Source organism: Oncorhynchus masou, chromosome 31 (assembly GCF_036934945.1).
Source record: "Oncorhynchus masou masou isolate Uvic2021 chromosome 31, UVic_Omas_1.1, whole genome shotgun sequence".
Taxonomy (NCBI): Eukaryota; Metazoa; Chordata; class Actinopteri; order Salmoniformes; family Salmonidae; genus Oncorhynchus; species Oncorhynchus masou.
The window spans coordinates 6,999,898-7,017,706 of record NC_088242.1 but is presented as its reverse complement, the minus strand read 5'-3'; the positions used below and the strand labels follow the sequence as shown (position 1 = coordinate 7,017,706).

Below are 17,809 nucleotides of genomic sequence, written 5' to 3'. Positions count from 1 at the left end.
GTGATTTTTCTGTGATCTGATAGCGGTGTCAGTGGACTGACTGAACGTTCTGATAGACTCTGGGTTGCGGTCAGTGATAAAGTAGTCTACAGTACTACTGCCAAGAGATTAGTTATAGGTGTACCTACTGCAGAAGTCCCCTCGAAGCTTATCATTGACTATGTACATACCCAGTGTCCGACAGAGCTGCAAGAGTTGTGACCCATTTTTGTTGGTTATGTTGTCGTAGTTGTGTTTAGGGGGGCATATGGTGGAGGGAATGCTGTTACCTCCAGGTAGGTGTTTGTCCCCCTGTGTGCTGAGGGTGTCAGGTTCTTGTCCTGTTCTGGCTTTTAAGTTGCCACAGTCTAGTACATGTCCCTGGGCCTGGAAATTGTTGATCTCCCCCTCTAGGATGGAGAAGCTGTCTTCGTTAAAGTATGGGGATTCTAGTGGGGGGATATAGGTAGCACACAGGAGGACATTTTTCTCTGTTGAGATCGTTTCCTTATTAATTTCTAGCTAGATGTAAAATGTTCCTGTTTTGACTAATTTAATAGAGTGGGTTAGGCCTGCTCTATACCAAATTAGCATGTCCCCTGAGTCTCTTCTCTGTTTCACACCTGGTAGTTTGGTGGATGGGACTACCAGCTCTCTGTAATCTAGAGGGCAACCAGTAGATCTGTCTCATTTATACCATGTTTATTGTATGACAATGTCTGTTTGCAATTTATTTGATAAAGTCTGGGTTCCTGCTCTTTATGACAAAGGCAGATGACCCCAGGCCTTGTATATTCCAGGATGAGATAGTAAAAGCTTTGTGTTCCATAGTGTCTAGTGTTGTTTTTGTGTTTGTAAGGCCCGGACCACCACAGTAGGTGTGAACAGAGCATGTTGAGCCTCTGATACATACCTCTTAGGTATCAGGATGGGGCTTGGCCAGGTGTATTAGCGGGGGTTGGGCCAGGTGTAATAGTGGGGGTTGGGCCAGGTGTAATAGTGGGGGTTGGGCCAGGTGTAATAGTGGGGTTGGGCCAGGTGTAATAGTGGGGGTTGGGCAGCAGGCAGGTGTGAGTACATCTGCACGCACAGTGAAGCGAAGACTTTTGGAGCATGGCCTGGTGTCTAGAAGGGCAGCAAAGAGCCACTTCTCTCCAGGAAAAACAACAGGGACAGACTTATATTCTGCAAAAGGTACAGGGATTGGACTGCTGAGGACTGGGGTAAAGTCATTTTCTCTGATGAGTCCGCTTTTCAGCCAAGGGAGTGGGCTCACTCACAATTTTGCCTAAGAACACAGCCATGAATAAAGAATGGTACCAACACATCCTCAGAGAGCAACTTCTCCCAACAATCCAGGAACAGTTTGGTGATGAACAATGCCTTTTCCAGCATGATGGAGCACCTTGCAATAAGGCAAAAGTGTTAACTAAGTGGCTCGGGGAACAAAACATCGATATTTTGGGTCCATGGCCAGGAAACTCCCCAGACCTTAATCCCATTGAGAACTTGTGGTCAATCCTCAAGAGGCGGGTGGACAAACAAAAAACCCACATATTCTGACAAACTCCAAGCATTGATTATGCAAGAATGGGCTGCCATCAGTCAGGATGTGGTCCAGAAGTTAATTGACAGCATGCCAGGGCGGATTACAGAGGTCTTCAAAAAGAAGGGTCAACACTGCAAATATTGACTCTTTGCATCAACTTCATGTAATTATCAATAAAAGTCTTTGACACTTATGAAATGCTTGTAATTATACGTCACTATTCCATAGTAACATCTGACAAAAATATCTAAAGACAATGAAGCTGCAAACTTTGTGGAAATTAATATTTGTGTCATTCTCAAAACTTTTGGCCTCAATTGTACTCCTTGCTACATTATGGTCTGTGAAACAGGATTTCCACTGCATAATAATAAATAAATAAATATATTAAATGAATAAATAAATATATATATATATATACACTACCGTTCAAAAGTTTGGGGTCACTTAGAAATGTCCTTGTTTTTTAAAGAAAAAAAAATGTCCATTAAAATAACATCAAATTGATCAGAAATACAGTGTATACATTGTTATTGTTGTAAACGAACATTGTCGCTGGAAAAGGCAGATTTTGTATGGAATATCTACATAGGTGTACAGAGACCCATTATCAGCAACCATCACTCTTGTGTTCCAATGGCACGTTGTGTCAGCTAATCCAAGTTTATCATTTTAAAAGGCTAATTGATCATTAGAAAACCCTTTCACAATGATGTTAGCACAGCTGAAAACTGTTGTCCTGATTAAAGAAGCAATAAAACTGGCCTTCTTTAGACTAGTTGAGTATCTGGAGCATCAGCATTTGTGGGTTCGATTACAGGCTCAAAAGGGCCAGAAAAAAATAACTTTCTTCTAAAACTTGTCAGTCTATTCTTGTTCTGATAAATGAAGGCTATTCCATGCAAGAAATTGCCAAGAAATTGAAGATCTCGTACAACGCTGTGTACTACTCCCTTCACAGAACAGCTCAAACTGGCTCAAACCAGAATTGAAAGAGGAATGGGAGGCCCCGGTGCACAACTGAGCAAGAGGACAAGGACATCAGAGTTTCTAGTTTGAGAAACAGACTCACAAGCCTCACAAGTCCTCAACTGGCAGCTTCATTAAATTGTACCAGTCTCAACATCAACAGTGAAGAGGCGACTCTGGGATGCTGACCTTCTAGGCAGCGTTCCAAAGAAAAAGCCATATCTCAGACTGGCCAATAAAAGACAAATATAATATTGAGATGAGCAAAAGAACACAGACACTGGACAGAGGGACTTTGCCTTCATAGTGTTTCATCATAGTATTTCATCATAGTGTTTCATCATAGTATTTCATCATAGTATTTCATCATAGTATTTCAAGGTAGTTTTGTTATGCTCATTCGCTTTACCTCAGCACTGTTCTAAAGGTTATGTGGCTATTTGTGCCGGTGTGGCAGCCAAAACTGCCTGTCCAAAAGACAGAGTGTTTTTTGGGGGGGAAAACATATAACTTCTTTTATATAATATTTTTATTTTACCTTTATTTAACTAGTCAAGTCAGTTAAGAACACATTTTTATTTTACCTTTATTTAACTAGGCAAGTCAGTTAAGAACACATTTTTATTTGACCTTTATTTAACTAGGAAAGTCAGTTAAGAACAAATTCTTATTTTCAATGACAGCCTAGGAACAGTGGGTTAACTGCCTGTTCAGGGTGAGAATGACAGATGTTTTACCTTGTCAGCTCAGGGGTTTGAACTTGCAACCTTCTGGTTACTAGTCCAACACTATAACCACTAAGTTACCCTGCCGCCCCAGGGTCATGGGGCACAGGGAAGATTTGGACGAAGAATATCCTTTTAGCTGACCTTTTTCCCAGTCGTTCTAAACCAAACCAAGGGACATACCACTGTAAAAGCACCACGTCAGACTGTGTGAGACATATTGTAAACGGTGGCAATGACAAAGGCTCTTTATTATAATAAGAACAGAACATGAGTGTACAACTTCCCTTTTCATTCGTATATATAGACATAAATACATCAAGTATTTTATCTGAGAGTGAGCTTATGTAGCCTACCAAAATAATTAAATCATTATTAACTTCTCATATCAACTAATGCAGCAAATGAACAGGCCTCAGAACAAATGACATATTTCAGCACTTTGCATGAGAATATTCTGAAGAATTGTATGCCGGTGTTTCCCTTTCAATGGTCTCTGGGGATAACACCTTTTTTTACCACCTACACCTACTACCCAGAACAACATGAGACACAGGCTCACCAGGTCCTAACATGGACACCATACAGGTGACTACGCAACATGCAACTCACCAGGACTCTGCCCGTCAGTGTCTGGGCTGATATCATGACCCCGGCCCAATCTTTGACGGAGGTCATCCAGCCCACCTCGCTGAGTGCAGCCACCGTCTCCTTGGTGTGCTTGACGCCATCCCCATGGGAGATAGGGTGATGGACCCGATGAACATTCTGGAAGAAAAGGGGAAATGGAGGGGGAGGGAGGGAGCGAGGAAGAGAGAGAGGGGGGAGATAGAGAGGGGGAGAGAGAAAGAGAGAGAGAGAGAGAGAGAGAAGAGAGAGAGACAGAGACAGAGAGAGAGAGAGAGAGAGATAGAGAATACAGAGGCAGAGAGAGACAAGAGAGAATACAAGAGAGGAATACAAGAGACAGAGAGAGAGAGGACGAGAGGAATACAAGAGATAGAGAGAGAGAGGACGAGAGGAATACAAGAGACAGAGAGAGAGAGGACAAGAGGAATACAAGAGACAGAGAGAGAGAGGACGAGAGGAATACAAGAGATAGAGAGAGAGAGGACGAGAGGAATACAGAGACAGAGAGAGAGGACGAGAGGAATACAGAGACAGAGAGAGAGGACGAGAGGAATACAAGAGACAGAGAGAGAGAGAGGGGACGAGAGGAATACAAGAGACAGGGAGAGAGGACATAGAGAGAGAGAGGACGAGAGGAATACAAGAGACAGAGAGAGAGGGGACGAGAGGAATACAAGAGACAGAGAGAGAGGGGACGAGAGGAATAAAAGAGACAGAGAGAGAGGGGACGAGAGGAATAAAAGAGACAGAGAGAGAGAGAGGACGAGAGGAATACAGAGACAGAGAGAGGCGGGATGAGAGGAATACAAGAGACAGGGAGAGAGGACGAGAAGAATACAAGAGACAGAGAGAGAGAGAATGGGAGGAATACAAGAGACAGGGAGAGAGAGAGAGGACGAGAGGAATACAGAGAGAGAGAGGACGAGAGGAATACAAGAGACAGAGAGAGAGAGGATGGGAGGAATACAAGAGACAGGGAGAGAGAGAGGACGAGAGGAATACAGAGAAAGAGAGAGGACAAGAGGAATACAAGAGACAGAGAGAGAGGACGAGAGGAATACAAGAGACAGAGAGAGAGAGGGGGACGAGAGGAATACAGAGACAGAGAGAGAGAGGGAGGATGAGAGGAATACAGAGAAAGAGAGAGGGGACGAAAGGAATACAGCGACAGAGAGAGAGGACGAGAGGAATACAGAGACAGAGAGAGAGGACGAGAGGAATACAGAGACAGAGAGAGAGAGAGAGGGGACGAGAGGAATACAGAGACAGAGGGAATAATATTATTTATTACTAATCATGTAATAAATTCTTCAGAGCAAAAATGTCTCAAATGAATGCACTATCACGCTCCACCAGATCTACAGCACGATACACGGACCAGACCTCAGCAGCCTGTTGTGCCCTCCGTACTTTAACTCACACGTTAGCATGAGACAAGCAAGCAAGACAAACACAAAGCCAACCTGTGTGTGTGTGCGTGTGCGTGTGCGTGTGTGTGTGTGCGTGCGTGCGTGCGTGTGTGTGTGTGTGTAGGTTTGAGTATCAATGAATGTGTGTGACCATGTGTATGTGTGAGGAGTGCCTCCACGGTAGCCAAGCAGCCATAGAGCTCTTCTCCTGCTACCTCAGTGAATAGACTAGGCTATCTGCTACCTGAGTGAATGGGCTGTCTGCTACCTCAGTGAATAGACTAGGCTATCTGCTACCTGAGTGAATGGGCTGTCTGCTACCTCAGTCAATAGACTAGGCTGTCTGCTACCTGAGTGAATGGGCTGTCTGCTACCTCAGTGAATAGACTAGGCTGTCTGCTACCTCAGTGAATAGACTAGGCTGTCTGCTACCTCAGTGAATAGACTAGGCTGTCTGCTACCTCAGTGAATAGACTAGGCTGTCTGCTACCTCAGTGAATAGACTAGGCTGTCTGCTACCTCAGTGAATAGACTAGGCTGTCTGCTACCTCAGTCAATAGACTAGGCTGTCTGCTACCTCAGTCAATAGACTAGGCTGTCTGCTACCTCAGTGAATAGACTAGGCTGTCTTCTACCTCAGTGAATAGACTAGGCTGTCTGCTACCTCAGTGAGTGGACTAGGCTGTCTGCTACCTCAGTGAATAGACTAGGCTGTCTGCTACCTCAGTGAATAGACTAGGCTGTCTGCTACCTCAGTGAGTGGACTAGGCTGTCTGCTACCTCAGTGAATAGACTAGGCTGTCTGCTACCTCAGTGAATAGACTAGGCTGTCTGCTACCTCAGTGAATAGACTAGGCTGTCTGCTACCTCAGTGAATAGACTAGGCTGTCTGCTACCTCAGTGAGTGGACTAGGCTGTCTGCTACCTCAGTGAATAGACTAGGCTGACTTCTACCTTAGTGAGTGGACTAGGCTGTCTGCTACCTCAGTCAATAGACTAGGCTGTCTGCTACCTCAGTGAATAGACTAGGCTGTCTGCTACCTCAGTGAATAGACTAGGCTGTCTTCTACCTCAGTGAATAGACTAGGCTGTCTTCTACCTCAGTGAATAGACTAGGCTGTCTGCTACCTCAGTGAATAGACTAGGCTGTCTTCTACCTCAGTGAATAGACTAGGCTGTCTGCTACCTCAGTGAGTGGACTAGGCTGTCTGCTACCTCAGTGAATGGGCTGTCTGCTACCTCAGTGAATAGACTAGGCTATCTGCTACCTGAGTGAATGGGCTGTCTGCTACCTCAGTCAATAGACTAGGCTGTCTGCTACCTGAGTGAATGGGCTGTCTGCTACCTCAGTCAATAGACTAGGCTGTCTGCTACCTCAGTGAATAGACTAGGCTGTCTGCTACCTCAGTGAATAGACTAGGCTGTCTGCTACCTCAGTGAATGGACTAGGCTATCTGCTACCTCAGTGAATAGGCTGTCTGCTACCTCAGTGAATAGACTAGGCTGTCTGCTACCTCAGTCAATAGACTAGGCTGTCTGCTACCTCAGTGAATAGACTAGGCTGTCTGCTACCTCAGTGAATAGACTAGGCTGTCTGCTACCTCAGTGAATAGACTAGGCTGTCTGCTACCTCAGTGAATAGACTAGGCTGTCTGCTACCTCAGTGAATAGACTAGGCTGTCTGCTACCTCAGTGAATAGACTAGGCTGTCTGCTACCTCAGTGAATAGACTAGGCTGTCTGCTACCTCAGTGAATAGACTAGGCTGTCTGCTACCTCAGTCAATAGACTAGGCTGTCTGCTACCTCAGTCGATAGACTAGGCTGTCTGCTACCTACCTCAGTGATAGACTAGGCTGTCTGCTACCTCAGTGAATAGACTAGTGTCTGCTAATGGGCTTGGCTGTCTGCTTCCTCAGTGAATAGACTAGGCTGTCTGCTAATAGACCTCAGTCAATAGACTAGGCTGTCTGCTACCTCAGTCAGACTAGGCTGTCTGCTACCTCAGTCGATAGACTAGGCTGTCTGCTACCTCAGTCAATAGACTAGGCTGTCTGCTACCTCAGTGAGTGGACTAGGCTGTCTGCTTCCTCAGTGAATAGACTAGGCTGTCTGCTACCTCAGTCAATAGACTAGGCTGTCTGCTACCTCAGTCAGAATAGACTAGGCTGTCTGCTACCTCAGTGATAGACTAGGCTGTCTGCTACCTCAGTCAGTGAGTGAATAGACTAGGCTGTCTGCTACCTCAGTGAATAGACTAGACTAGGCTGTCTGCTTCCTCAGTGAATAGACTAGGCTGTCTGCTACCTCAGTGAATAGACTAGGCTGTCTGCTTCCTCAGTGAGTGGACTAGGCTGTCTGCTACCTCAGTCAATAGACTAGGCTGTCTGCTACCTCAGTGAATAGACTAGGCTGTCTTCTACCTCAGTGAATAGACTAGGCTGTCTGCTACCTCAGTGAATAGACTAGGCTGTCTGCTACCTCAGTGAATAGACTAGGCTGTCTGCTACCTCAGTGAATAGACTAGGCTGTCTGCTACCTCAGTGAATAGACTAGGCTGTCTGCTACCTCAGTGAATAGACTAGGCTGTCTGCTACCTCAGTGAATAGACTAGGCTGTCTGCTACCTCAGTGAATAGACTAGGCTGTCTGCTACCTCAGTGAGTGGACTAGGCTGTCTGCTACCTCAGTGAATAGACTAGGCTGTCTGCTACCTCAGTGAATAGACTAGGCTGTCTGCTACCTCAGTGAATAGACTAGGCTGTCTGCTACGTCAGTGAATGGGCTGTCTGCTACCTCAGTGAGTGGACTAGGCTGTCTGCTACCTCAGTGAATAGACTAGGCTGTCTGCTACCTCAGTGAATAGACTAGGCTGTCTGCTACCTCAGTGAATAGACTAGGCTGTCTGCTACCTCAGTGAATAGACTAGGCTGTCTGCTACCTCAGTGAATAGACTAGGCTGTCTGCTACCTCAGTGAATAGACTAGGCTGTCTGCTACCTCAGTGAATAGACTAGGCTGTCTGCTTCCTCAGTGAATAGACTAGGCTGTCTGCTACCTCAGTGAATAGACTAGGCTGTCTGCTACCTCAGTGAATAGACTAGGCTGTCTGCTACCTCAGTCAATAGACTAGGCTGTCTGCTACCTCAGTGAATAGACTAGTCTGCTACCTCAGTGAATAGACTGGCTGTCTGCTACCTCAGTGAATAGACTAGGCTGTCTGCTACCTCAGTCAATAGACTAGGCTGTCTGCTACCTCAGTGAATAGACTAGGCTGTCTGCTACCTCAGTGAATAGACTAGGCTGTCTGCTACCTCAGTGAATAGACTAGGCTGTCTGCTAGTGAATAGACTAGGCTGTCTGCTACCTCAGTGAATAGACTAGGCTGTCTGCTACCTCAGTGAATAGACTAGGCTGTCTGCTACCTCAGTGAATAGACTAGGCTGTCTGCTACCTCAGTGAATAGACTAGGCTGTCTGCTACCTCAGTGAATAGACTAGGAATAGACTAGGCTGTCTGCTACCTCAGTGAATAGACTAGGCTGTCTGCTACCTCAGTGAATAGACTAGGCTGTCTGCTACCTCAGTGAATAGACTAGGCTGTCTGCTACCTCAGTGAATAGACTAGGCTGTCTGCTACCTCAGTGAATAGACTAGGCTGTCTGCTACCTCAGTGAATAGACTAGGCTGTCTGCTACCTCAGTGAATAGACTAGGCTGTCTGCTACCTCAGTGAATAGACTAGGCTGTCTGCTACCTCAGTGAATAGACTAGGCAGTGAATAGACTAGGCTGTCTGCTACCTCAGTGAATAGACTAGGCTGTCTGCTACCTCAGTGAATAGACTAGGCTGTCTGCTACCTCAGTGAATAGACTAGCTGTCTGCTACCTCAGTGAATAGACTAGGCTGTCTGCTACCTCAGTGAATAGACTAGGCTGTCTGCTACCTCAGTGAATAGACTAGGCTGTCTGCTACCTCAGTGAATAGACTAGGCTCAGTGAATAGACTAGGCTGTCTGCTACCTCAGTGAATAGACTAGGCTGTCTGCTACCTCAGTGAATAGACTAGGCTGTCTGCTATGTCAGTGAATAGACTAGGCTGTCTGCTACCTCAGTGAATAGACTAGGCTGTCTGCTACCTCAGTCAATAGACTAGGCTGTCTGCTACCTCAGTGAATAGACTAGGCTGTCTGCTACCTCAGTGAATAGACTAGGCTGTCTGCTACCTCAGTGAATAGACTAGGCTGTCTGCTACCTCAGTCAATAGACTAGGCTGTCTGCTACCTCAGTGAATAGACTAGGCTGTCTACCTCAGTGAATAGACTAGGCTGTCTGCTACCTCAGTGAATAGACTAGGCTGTCTGCTACCTCAGTGAATAGACTCAGTGAATAGACTGGCTGTCTGCTACCTCAGTGAATAGACTAGGCTGTCTGCTACCTCAGTGAATAGACTAGGCTGTCTGCTACCTCAGTGAATAGACTAGGCTGTCTGCTACCTCAGTGAATAGACTAGGCTGTCTGCTACCTCAGTGAATAGACTAGGCTGTCTGCTACCTCAGTGAATAGACTAGGCTGTCTGCTACCTCAGTGAATAGACTAGGCTGTCTGCTACCTCAGTGAATAGACTAGGCTGTCTGCTACCTCAGTGAATAGACTAGGCTGTCTGCTACCTCAGTGAATAGACTAGGCTGTCTGCTACCTCAGTGAATAGACTAGGCTGTCTGCTACCTCAGTGAATAGACTAGGCTGTCTGCTACCTCAGTGAATAGACTAGGCTGTCTGCTACCTCAGTGAATAGACTAGGCTGTCTGCTACCTCAGTGAATAGACTAGGCTGTCTGCTACCTCAGTGAATAGACTAGGCTGTCTGCTACCTCAGTGAATAGACTAGGCTGTCTGCTACCTCAGTGAATAGACTAGGCTGTCTGCTACCTCAGTGAATAGACTAGGCTGTCTGCTACCTCAGTGAATAGACTAGGCTGTCTGCTACCTCAGTGAATAGACTAGGCTGTCTGCTACCTCAGTGAATAGACTAGGCTGTCTGCTACCTCAGTGAATGGACTAGTGAATAGACTGTCTGCTACCTCAGTGAATGGACTAGGCTATCTGCTACCTCAGTGAATAGACTAGGCTGTCTGCTACCTCAGTGAATAGACTAGGCTGTCTGCTACCTCAGTGAATAGACTAGGCTGTCTGCTACCTCAGTGAATAGACTAGGCTGTCTGCTACCTCAGTGAATAGACTAGGCTGTCTGCTACCTCAGTGAATGGGCTGTCTGCTACCTCAGTGAGTGGACTAGGCTGTCTGCTACCTCAGTGAATAGACTAGGCTGTCTGCTACCTCAGTGAATAGACTAGGCTGTCTGCTACCTCAGTGAATAGACTAGGCTGTCTGCTACCTCAGTCAATAGACTAGGCTGTCTGCTACCTCAGTGAATAGACTAGGCTGTCTGCTACCTCAGTGAATAGACTAGGCTGTCTGCTACCTCAGTGAATAGACTAGGCTGTCTGCTACCTCAGTGAATAGACTAGGCTGTCTGACTAGGACTGGCTCTGCTACCTCAGTGAATAGACTAGGCTGTCTGTACCTCAGTGAATAGACTAGGCTGTCTGCTACCTCAGTGAATGACTAGGCTGTCTGCTACCTCAGTGAATGGACTAGGCTGTCTGCTACCTCAGTGAATAGACTAGGCTGTCTGCTACCTCAGTGAATAGACTAGGCTGTCTGCTACCTGCTACCTCAGTGAATAGACAGTGAATAGACTAGGCTGTCTGCTACCTCAGTGAATAGACTAGGCTGTCTGCTACCTCAGTGAATAGACTAGGCTGTCTGCTACCTCAGTGAATAGACTAGGCTGTCTGCTACCTCAGTGAATAGACTAGGCTGTCTGCTACCTCAGTCAATAGACTAGGCTGTCTGCTACCTCAGTGAATAGACTAGGCTGTCTGCTACCTCAGTGAATAGACTAGGCTGTCTGCTACCTCAGTGAATAGACTAGGCTGTCTGCTACCTCAGTGAATAGACTAGGCTGTCTGCTACCTCAGTGAATAGACTAGGCTGTCTGCTACCTCAGTGAATAGACTAGGCTGTCTGCTACCTCAGTGAATAGACAGACTAGCTGTCTGCTACCTCAGTCAATAGACTAGGCTGTCTGCTACCTCAGTGAATAGACTAGGCTGTCTGCTACCTCAGTCAATAGACTAGGCTGTCTGCTACCTCAGTGAATAGACTAGGCTGTCTGCTACCTCAGTGAATAGACTAGGCTGTCTGCTACCTCAGTGAATAGACTAGGCTGTCTGCTACCTCAGTGAATAGACTAGGCTGTCTGCTACCTCAGTGAATAGACTAGGCTGTCTGCTACCTCAGTGAATAGACTAGGCTGTCTGCTACCTCAGTGAATAGACTAGGCTGTCTGCTACCTCAGTGAATAGACTAGGCTGTCTGCTACCTCAGTGAATAGACTAGGCTGTCTGCTACCTCAGTGAATAGACTAGGCTGTCTGCTACCTCAGTGAATAGACTAGGCTGTCTGAATAGACTAGGCTGTCTGCTAGTGAATAGACTAGGCTGTCTGCTACCTCAGTGAATAGACTAGGCTATCTGCTACCTCAGTGAATGGACTAGGCTGTCTGCTACCTCAGTGAATAGACTAGGCTGTCTGCTACCTCAGTGAATAGACTAGGCTGTCTGCTACCTCAGTGAATAGACTAGGCTGTCTGCTACCTCAGTGAGTGGACTAGGCTGTCTGCTACCTCAGTGAATAGACTAGGCTGTCTGCTACCTCAGTGAATAGACTAGGCTGTCTGCTACCTCAGTGAATAGACTAGGCTGTCTGCTACCTCAGTGAATAGACTAGGCTGTCTGCTACCTCAGTCAATAGACTAGGCTGTCTGCTACCTCAGTCAATAGTCAGATAGCTAGCTGCCTGCTACCTCAGTGAATAGACTGTCTGCTACCTCAGCCTTCTGCTACCTCAGTGAATAGACTAGGCTGTCTGCTACCTCAGTGAATAGACTAGGCTGTCTGCTACCTCAGTGAATAGACTAGGCTGTCTGCTACCTCAGTGAATAGACTTGGCTGTCTGCTACCTCAGTCAATTGTCTGCTATCAGTGACTGTCTGCTACCTCAGTGAGTGGACAGTGAATAGCTGTCTGCTACCAGTGAATAGACTAGGCTGTCTGCTACCTCAGTGAATAGTGTCTGCTACCTCAGTGAATAGACTAGGCTGTCTGCTACCTCAGTTTGTGGACTAGGCTGTCTGCTACCTCAGTCAATAGACTAGGCTGTCTGCTTCCTCAGTGAATAGACTAGGCTGTCTTCTGTCTCCAGGGACTCATGATTCACCAGGAAATCTAGACAGGATGGAAGATGTTACCCTTCACTACCTCGTGAAACGCCCCGCGGCCCAGCAGCCCCGCCACGGTCAGATAGCTAGCTGCCTGCTGCTTCTCGCCTTTCTACCCATAATCCCCCTAGACTGCACTTTGCCGCCCAATGACTACACTCCGTCAGATGTTGGTTGCTTCCCAAATTATACCCTAATCCCTATATACTTTTGAGTAGTAGTGCTATAAAGGGAATAGGGTGCCATTTGAGTCAACCCTATTCCCACAGCAACCTCAGGACCTGTGAGTAGAGCTCAGAACCTGTGAGTAGAGCTCAGGACCTGTGAGTAGAGCTCAGGACCTGTGAGTAGAGCTCAGGACCTGTGAGTAGAGCTCAGAACCTGTGAGTAGAGCTCAGAACCTGTGAGTAGAGCTCAGGACCTGTGAGTAGAGCTCAGGACCTGTGAGTAGAGCTCAGGACCTGTGAGTAGAGCTCAGGACCTGTGAGTAGAGCTCAGGACCTGTGAGTAGAGCTCAGGACCTGTGAGTAGAGCTCAGGACCTGGACCTGAGTAGAGCTCAGGACCTGTGAGTAGAGCTCAGGACCTGTGAATAGAGCTCAGGACCTGTGAGTACAGCTCAGGACCTGTGAGTAGAGCTCAGGACCTGTGAGTAGAGCTCAGGACCTGTGAGTAGAGCTCAGGACCTGTGAGTAGAGCTCAGGACCTGTGAGTAGAGCTCAGGACCTGCGAGTAGAGCTCAGGACCTGTGAGTAGAGCTCAGGACCTGCGAGTAGAGCTCAGGACCTGTGAGTAGAGCTCAGGACCTGCGAGTAGAGCTCAGGACCTGTGACTAGAGCTCAGGACCTGTGAGTAGACGCTTGATGTAATTTCACGGTTGAGAGGCCAATGTGAACATGTTCACTGAAGGGAGAAGAATACACAACAAAATGCTTGTGTCCATGTTTTCTCACAGGGAGTAAAGCTACTCTGCTTTGTTGATGAAGGCTGTGTGTGTGTGTGTGTGTGTGTGTGTGTGTGTGTGTGTGTGTGTGTGTGTGTGTGTGTGTGTGTGTGTGTGTGTGTGTGTGTGTGTGTGTGTGTGTGTGTGTGTGTGTGTGTGTGTGTGTGTGTGTGCGTGCGTGCGTGCGTGCGTGCGTGCGTGCGAGCGTCTTCCCACCATCTTCCCAGTAGCTGGTTAAACAATGCCACGTTTATTGGAATCAGAGTGTGTTGCCTCTCGTGTGTTTTGTTGCAGTGTTTATGCCCAGGATTACAGCATGCCGTGCTCCCAACATGCACTTGGGTGTTGTGTGTCTCCTGGCATGTAACAGGGCAGCAGCATGTGCTGTGCTACAAGCATTAACAGCTGGGGAATCACCATGGCAACCACACAACGCAAAGAATGTATGAATGGAAGTGCTAGGCTACTAACAGAACACACACACACACACACACTGAACACGACAAAGATAAATATTATTCTTGACAGCAGTCTCCTCTTTTTTTTAAACGAGCATGACGAGTGATTTTCAATTGAACTAAGCTTTCCTGCTGGTCTTGTTGAAGCTCTTTCAGTTCCTTTTCAAGAGCCTGCTTATTTTCTGTGGCTGTGTTAATAGATAGTCGTCTTCATGAAATTGTGTGTATGTCTGTGAACAACAGACAGTCAAGTATATCTAATCTCATATCTGAACAGATATTTCTGAAACAAGAAGATTCATATTATCCGAGAGGATAGGATCATTCTTCGGCCTTCTGGTCTTTCATGAGGAAATTCAAACCATTTTGAAGTGATTAATACCGACACTGATAATGATATGTAGAAATGTGCCAAACCCAACATGAGTAAACACAGCTTGGCTTTACTGCAGCTGTTCCACAAATATACCATTTGGATCGTGTGGGAAAACAAACTCCTACTGGACACGGCACACACAAACAAACACTCGCACACATAAACAGTTGCAGGTGCTGTTGTTCTCCTGTGTTTGTTTACTGTTTACTGTTGACCAAGTTCAACAGTTCATTTAAAAGCAGTGATATTGTTGTTGTGAATGTTGTCGCGGTTGTTATTGTGGTTGTTGTTGTTGTTGTGGTTATTGTTGTAGTTGTTGTCGCAGTTGTTGTTGTGGATGTTGTTGTGGTTGTTGCGATTGTTGTTGTTGTGGTTGTTGTTGCAGTTGTTGTTGCGGTTGTTGTCGTGGTTGTTTTCGAGGTTGTTGTCGCAGTTGTTGTTGTCGCGGTTGTTGTGGTTGTTGTTGCAGTTGTTGTTGCGGCTGTTGTTGTTGTTGTTGTTTTTGTGGTTGTTGTTGCGGTTGTAGTTGTTGTTGCGGTTTGTTGTTGTAGCAGTTGTTGTTGCAGTTGTTGTTGTGGTTGTTGTCGTGGTTGTTGTGGTGGTTGTTGCGGTTGTTGTTGTTGATGTGGTTGTTGTTGCAGTTGTTGTTGTTGTTGTTGATGTGGTTGTTGTTGCGGTTGTTGTTGTGGTTGTTGATGTGGTTGTTGTTGTAGTTGTTGTTGCGGTTGTTGTTGTTGTTGATGTGGTTGTTGTTGTGGTTGTTGTTGTGGTTGTTGTTGCGGTTGTTGTTGTGGTTGTTGATGTGGTTGTTGTGGTTGTTGTTGTTGTTGCGTTGTTGTTGTGGTTGTTGTTGTGGTTGTTGATGTGGTTGTTGTTGCGGTTGTTGTAGTGGTTGTTGTTGTGGTTGTTGTGGTTGTTGTTGTTGTGGTTGTTGTTGTTGTGGTTGTTGTAGTGGTTGTTGTTGTGGTTGTTGTAGTGGTTGGTGTTGCGGTTGTTGTTGTTGTGGTTGTTGTGGTTGTTGTTGTGGTTGTTGTGGTTGTTGATGTGGTTGTTGTTGCGGTTGTTGTAGTGGTTGTTGTTGCGGTTGTTGTTGTGGTTGTTGTTGTTGCGGTTGTTGTAGTGGTTGTTGTTGCGGTTGTTGTAGTGGTTGTTGTTGCGGTTGTTGTAGTGGTTGTTGTTGCGGTTGTTGTTGTGGTTGTTGTTGCGGTTGTTGTTGTGGTTGTTGTAGTGGTTGTTGTTGCGGCTGTTGTAGTGGTTGTTGTTGCGGTTGTTGTTGTGGTTGTTGTGGTTGTTGTTGTTGTTGTGGTTGTTGATGTGGTTGTTGTTGCGGTTGTTGTAGTGGTTGTTGTTGTGGTTGTTGTGGTTGTTGTAGTGGTTGTTATTGCGGTTGTTGTAGTGGTTGTTGTTGCGGTTGTTGTAGTGGTTGTTGTTGCGGTTGTTGTTGTTGTGGTTGTTGTTGTGGTTGTTGTGGTTGTTGATGTGGTTGTTGTTGCGGTTGTTGTAGTGGTTGTTGTTGTGGTTGTTGTTGTGGTTGTTGTTGTTGCGGTTGTTGTAGTGGTTGTTGTTGCGGTTGTTGTAGTGGTTGTTGTTGCGGTTGTTGTAGTGGTTGTTGTTGCGGTTGTTGTTGTGGTTGTTGTTGCGGTTGTTGTTGTGGTTGTTATAGTGGTTGTTGTTGCGGCTGTTGTAGTGGTTTTTGTTGCGGTTGTTGTTGCGGTTGTTGTTGTTGTTGTGGTTGTTGATGTGGTTGTTGTTGCGGTTGTTGTTGTGGTTGTTGTGGTTGTTGTTGTGGTTGTTGATGTGGTTGTTGTAGTGGTTGTTGTTGCGGTTGTTGTAGTGGTTGTTGTTGCGGTTGTTGTAGTGGTTGTTGTTGCGGTTGTTGTTGTGGTTGTTGTCGTGGTTGTTGTGGTGGTTTTTGCGGTTGTTGTTGTTGATGTGGTTGTTGTTGCAGTTGTTGTTGTTGTTGTTGTTGTGGTTGTTGTTGCGGTTGTTGTTGTGGTTGTTGATGTGGTTGTTGTGGTTGTTGTTGTTGTGGTTGTTGATGTGGTTGTTGTTGTAGTTGTTGTTGCGGTTGTTGTTGTTGTTGTGGTTGTTGTTGTGGTTGTTGTTGCGGTTGTTGTTGTGGTTGTTGATGTGGTTGTGGTTGTTGATGTGGTTGTTGTTGCGGTTGTTGTAGTGGTTGTTGTGGTTGTTGTTGTTGTGGTTGTTGATGTGGTTGTTGTAGTGGTTGTTGTAGTGGTTGGTGTTGCGGTTGTTGTTGTTGTGGTTGTTGTTGTGGTTGTTGTGGTTGTTGATGTGGTTGTTGTTGCGGTTGTTGTTGTGGTTGTTGTTGTTGCGGTTGTTGTAGTGGTTGTTGTTGCGGTTGTTGTAGTGGTTGTTGTTGCGGTTGTTGTAGTGGTTGTTGTTGCGGTTGTTGTTGTGGTTGTTGTTGCGGTTGTTGTTGTGGTTGTTGTAGTGGTTGTTGTTGCGGCTGTTGTAGTGGTTGTTGTTGCGGTTGTTGTTGTGGTTGTTGTGGTTGTTGTTGTTGTTGTGGTTGTTGATGTGGTTGTTGTTGCGGTTGTTGTAGTGGTTGTTGTTGTGGTTGTTGTGGTTGTTGTAGTGGTTGTTGTTGCGGTTGTTGTAGTGGTTGTTGTTGCGGTTGTTGTTGTGGTTGTTGTTGCGGTTGTTGTTGTTGTGGTTGTTGTGGTTGTTGTTGTGGTTGTTGTTGCGGTTGTTGTAGTGGTTGTTGTTGTGGTTGTTGTTGTGGTTGTTGTTGTTGCGGTTGTTGTAGTGGTTGTTGTTGCGGTTGTTGTAGTGGTTGTTGTTGCGGTTGTTGTAGTGGTTGTTGTTGTGGCTGTTGTTGTGGTTGTTGTTGCGGTTGTTGTTGTGGTTGTTATAGTGGTTGTTGTTGCGGCTGTTGTAGTGGTTGTTGTTGCGGTTGTTGTTGCGGTTGTTGTTGTTGTTGTGGTTGTTGATGTGGTTGTTGTTGCGGTTGTTGTTGTGGTTGTTGTGGTTGTTGTTGTGGTTGTTGATGTGGTTGTTGTAGTGGTTGTTGTTGCGGTTGTTGTAGTGGTTGTTGTTGCGGTTGTTGTAGTGGTTGTTGTTGCGGTTGTTGTTGTTGTGGTTGTTGTGGTTGTTGTTGTTGTTGATGTGGTTGTTGTTGCGGTTGTTGATGTGGTTGTTGTTGCGGTTGTTGTTGTGGTTGTTGTTGTTGCGGTTGTTGTAGTGGTTGTTGTTGCGGTTGTTGTAGTGGTTGTTGTTGTGGTTGTTGTAGTGGCTGTTGTTGCGGTTGTTGTTGCGGCTGTTGTTCCGGTTGTTGTTGTGGTTGTTGTAGTGGTTGTTGTGGTTGTTGTTGCGGTTGTTGTAGTGGTTGTTGTTGTGGTTGTTGTTGCGGTTGTTGTTGTGGTTGTTGTGGTTGTTGTTGCAGTTGTTGTAGTGGTTGATGTTGCGGTTGTTGTA

General features: G+C 46.2%; 1 protein-coding gene across 7 annotated transcripts in view; it reads right to left on the bottom strand.

Moving 5' to 3' along the window:
* The window catches only part of LOC135523378 (calcium-activated potassium channel subunit alpha-1a), a 225,342-nt gene that overhangs the window by 173,707 nt on the left and 33,826 nt on the right, over nt 1–17,809 (bottom strand). For all 7 annotated transcript variants that reach the window (XM_064950017.1, XM_064950010.1, XM_064950009.1 and 4 more), the window contains exon 2: nt 3,835–3,990. In XM_064950017.1, the coding sequence (XP_064806089.1) occupies nt 3,835–3,990 (156 nt within the window). The remainder of the gene's footprint in view (nt 1–3,834; nt 3,991–17,809) is intronic.